The 3,155-nt window shown below is 42.8% G+C and overlaps 1 protein-coding gene across 2 annotated transcripts in view; it reads left to right on the top strand.

Moving 5' to 3' along the window:
• The first annotated feature begins 6 nt into the window (after positions 1-6).
• hoga1 (4-hydroxy-2-oxoglutarate aldolase 1) overlaps positions 7-3,155 on the top strand; it is a 10,566-nt gene continuing 7,417 nt past the window's right edge. For both annotated transcript variants that reach the window (XM_024289294.1, XM_024289293.1), the window contains exons 1-2: positions 7-266; positions 2,024-2,152. In XM_024289294.1, the coding sequence (XP_024145062.1) occupies positions 56-266; positions 2,024-2,152 (340 nt within the window). In that variant the 5' untranslated portion in view covers positions 7-55. The remainder of the gene's footprint in view (positions 267-2,023; positions 2,153-3,155) is intronic.

The following is a 3,155-nucleotide window of genomic DNA, read 5'->3' as shown; positions in this document are numbered from 1 at the left end:
AGCGAAGTGACCCCCCCACAGTCTGCTGATTAACCGTCCTCCTGTCCGCTCCACCATGCACTGCGCGCGGGCCTGCAGAGGCCTGATTTCCCGCCGCTCACACTCAGTCCTGCGCGCGTGGAGCCTCCAGAGGCGCGCGGCGGCGGCCGGGCCGGACCTGAGCGGCATTTACCCGCCCATCGCCACCCCGTTCACCGCCAGGGAGGACGTGGACGCGGAGAAACTGGAGGAGAACCTGCAGAAGTACGCGGAGGTCCCCTTCAAAGGTCAGAGCCGAGCGTGGCGGGAAACACCGCATTTATGAGCAGAAACGAAGGGTTTGTGGCGCGTGCGCTGCAGTCTGCGGGGAGGTCAAAGGTCAGGAAGTACTGCTGCACTCTACCGCGCATGCGCCACTAATGCACCCAGAACCGTTACAGCAGGAGCGGGAATCAAACTCAAAATCCAAAACACTCCTGAGGTCGAACAGGATAAACATTTACTGAACACTCTAAAACTACTTTTTAAAACTATAAAATTAAAAAATATTTATGAACTAGATATAAAGCATTACCTGTGATAATGTGAATGCTGGAAGCTGAATGTGGCCGCTAAAGATGCTAGTGCTAATAGCTGAAAACGGAGAAGCTGATAGACAGCTAAAATATTAGCTAAATTCAAAATTAGTCTAAAGAAAAAAAATAGGTTAGCAATAACAGCTAGCATGCAGCTGAAATATTAGCTAAACCCCAAAATAGCCTAAAAATCTTACTAAATACCAAAATAGTCCATAAAGCTATCAGAATGCCAATTTTTAAAACTGTAACTTTTTAACCTAATTATGAATAATAAAAAGACAGGAATATTATTCAGAATAAATCAACTTAAACCTTAAATAACTTTCAATATTTTACTCTCCATAAAAATATATTTTGTCAAATTTATACAAGTTAGAAATAAGATAACATCGGGTCATTAATAACAATAAAATGATCTGGAGGGATAGAATTACCTGGAGGGCCGGATCCGGCCCCCGGGCCTTGACTTTGACATGTGTCACAGTTTGGAGGAACCAACTTGGTTCAGGGGCTCAAACGGGATCTTACGCCGGTTAATTTAGTCCAATATTTACAAAAAATACTTAAATGTAAAAAATATAATTAAAAATATTTGAATGTTTCATAGAAAAATGAATGACTTCTGATGAAAAAAATGATCAATTCTGACAGTTATGTCATCAAATGTTGATTAATGTCACTAAAATGTTTCATTAGATCGTTGAAATGACAAAATGTTCTTCATGATCCTGTTTGTGTTTGTCAGAACTGTTTCCATTTTCTTCATAGAAAATCTGATGAACAGAAAACAAAGACGAACCACAGAGTGGAACACAGGACAGACCATAATAACCTCAACCAGATCCGGTCATTATCTGCTCTTCTAATTTCTTCAATCTAAAAACAGAACCAGACGTTTCACTTTTAGCCTCATCTGAAGTTCTGAGTCAGCTGCAGTTCTAGCATTTCTAGTTCTAGGTCAAACCTGACAAAAAATGATAAAATAATGTTTGAAATGTGTAAAAACTGAAGCATTCGGATCCTTTTCACAGATGCACTTCTTTGTATTTACTCTTATATGTTTTCTAACATTAAATGTTTATTCTACGACACGTTAATCTGAAATGTGTGAAAACAGAATTTAAATCTTAAACCATCTTTGCTAGTTTTTGTTCTGTTTATCCATAAAAGCCCGTCATGTTCGGGTCAAAGTGCTACACAGAACCAGAACAACTTTAACTTATGATCCAATTTAGTCCAGATTATTCCACTGAGGCTGGATTATAAAACTATCAGATTACGGGAAAGATTTTCGGTGTAATCTGACAAAGCAAAAGGCGAACGTGGGGAGATCCAGTGTTTGGATCAGGAGAACCAGCAGAACCGGACTCAGACAGCTGGAGGATGTTCTGTTGGCGTCTCTCTGCACGTTCTCAGATCAGCTGATCTCCCTCTGATCTGACTCTGGTGTGGTTCCGGTTCTGCAGGTCTGGTGGTCCAGGGCTCCAACGGCGAGTATCCGTACCTGACGGAGGCGGAGCGGGTGGAGGTGGTGAGGACGGTCAGACGATCCCTGCCGCCGGGCCGGCTGCTGATGGCCGGGTCGGGCTGCGAATGTGAGTTTGGGAACAGGAAGTCCGTTCAGGATTGAACGATCCAGGTGCTCGTCACAGAACCAGAACCATTTCAAACGGTGGAGAAGAATCCAGAATGAGAAGATCTGTAAATGTTCTGGAGGTTTAACCTCAGCAACCATCAGTCTGAAATCTAAAATCATTTCATCATTTCTAAATGAATTATTTCTACAATGACCTGTGAGCTTTAGAGCACAAACACCTGTCTGACCACCTGTCTGACCACCTGTCTGACCACCTGTCTGACCACCTGTCTGAACACCTGTCTGACCACCTGTCTGAACACCTGTCTGAACACCTGTCTGACCACCTGTCTGACCACCTGTCTCATCACCTGTCTGACCACCTGTTTTATCACCTGTCTGAACATCTCTCCAAACACCTGTCTGAACACCTGTCTCACCACCTGTCTATGACATCTTGAACCGCATTTATTTTTAAAGGCTCCAGATATTCTGACTCTAATGAATTGAAATCCTTCAAACAGACCTCTGAGCCGCCTAGTTTTTGATACATTTTTTATGTTTACTTTGAATTTTGACCATAATAAAAAAATATTTCTTTGAAGTTTTTCATGAGTCAGGAAGTGACTCGTAAACGTCATGAGGATCTGAAACCAAGAAACAATCCATCCTGGATTGGAGAAACGTCTTTAATAAAAGATGAAGAACTTTTTCTTCTTCACCTGTTTGGATTCTTGTGGATTTTCAGTGACAGAACTTCAGGATTCACCTGAGAACCTGGGAAACATTACTGAACCAAAATGAGTCGAAACGGATGAAATGATAAGAAAGGAACAAATCCTGACGGCAGAATAAAATAAATCTCCTCTTCAGTTCTGTTTGAATCCTTCTGTCTGGACTCCTGCAAGTCTGGACTCTTGGATGTCTGGACTCCTTAAGGTCCGGACCTCATGGGTTTGGAGTTGTGCAGGTCTGAACCAACCCCCAACACTGGCAGGCGGAACGTGAGGCCAACCCGGAAG

This window comes from Oryzias melastigma, linkage group LG1 (genome assembly GCF_002922805.2).
Source record: "Oryzias melastigma strain HK-1 linkage group LG1, ASM292280v2, whole genome shotgun sequence".
NCBI classification, from domain to species: domain Eukaryota; kingdom Metazoa; phylum Chordata; class Actinopteri; order Beloniformes; family Adrianichthyidae; genus Oryzias; species Oryzias melastigma.
The sequence above is the reverse complement of the archived record's forward strand: the minus strand, read 5'-3'. Positions and strand labels throughout refer to the sequence as shown.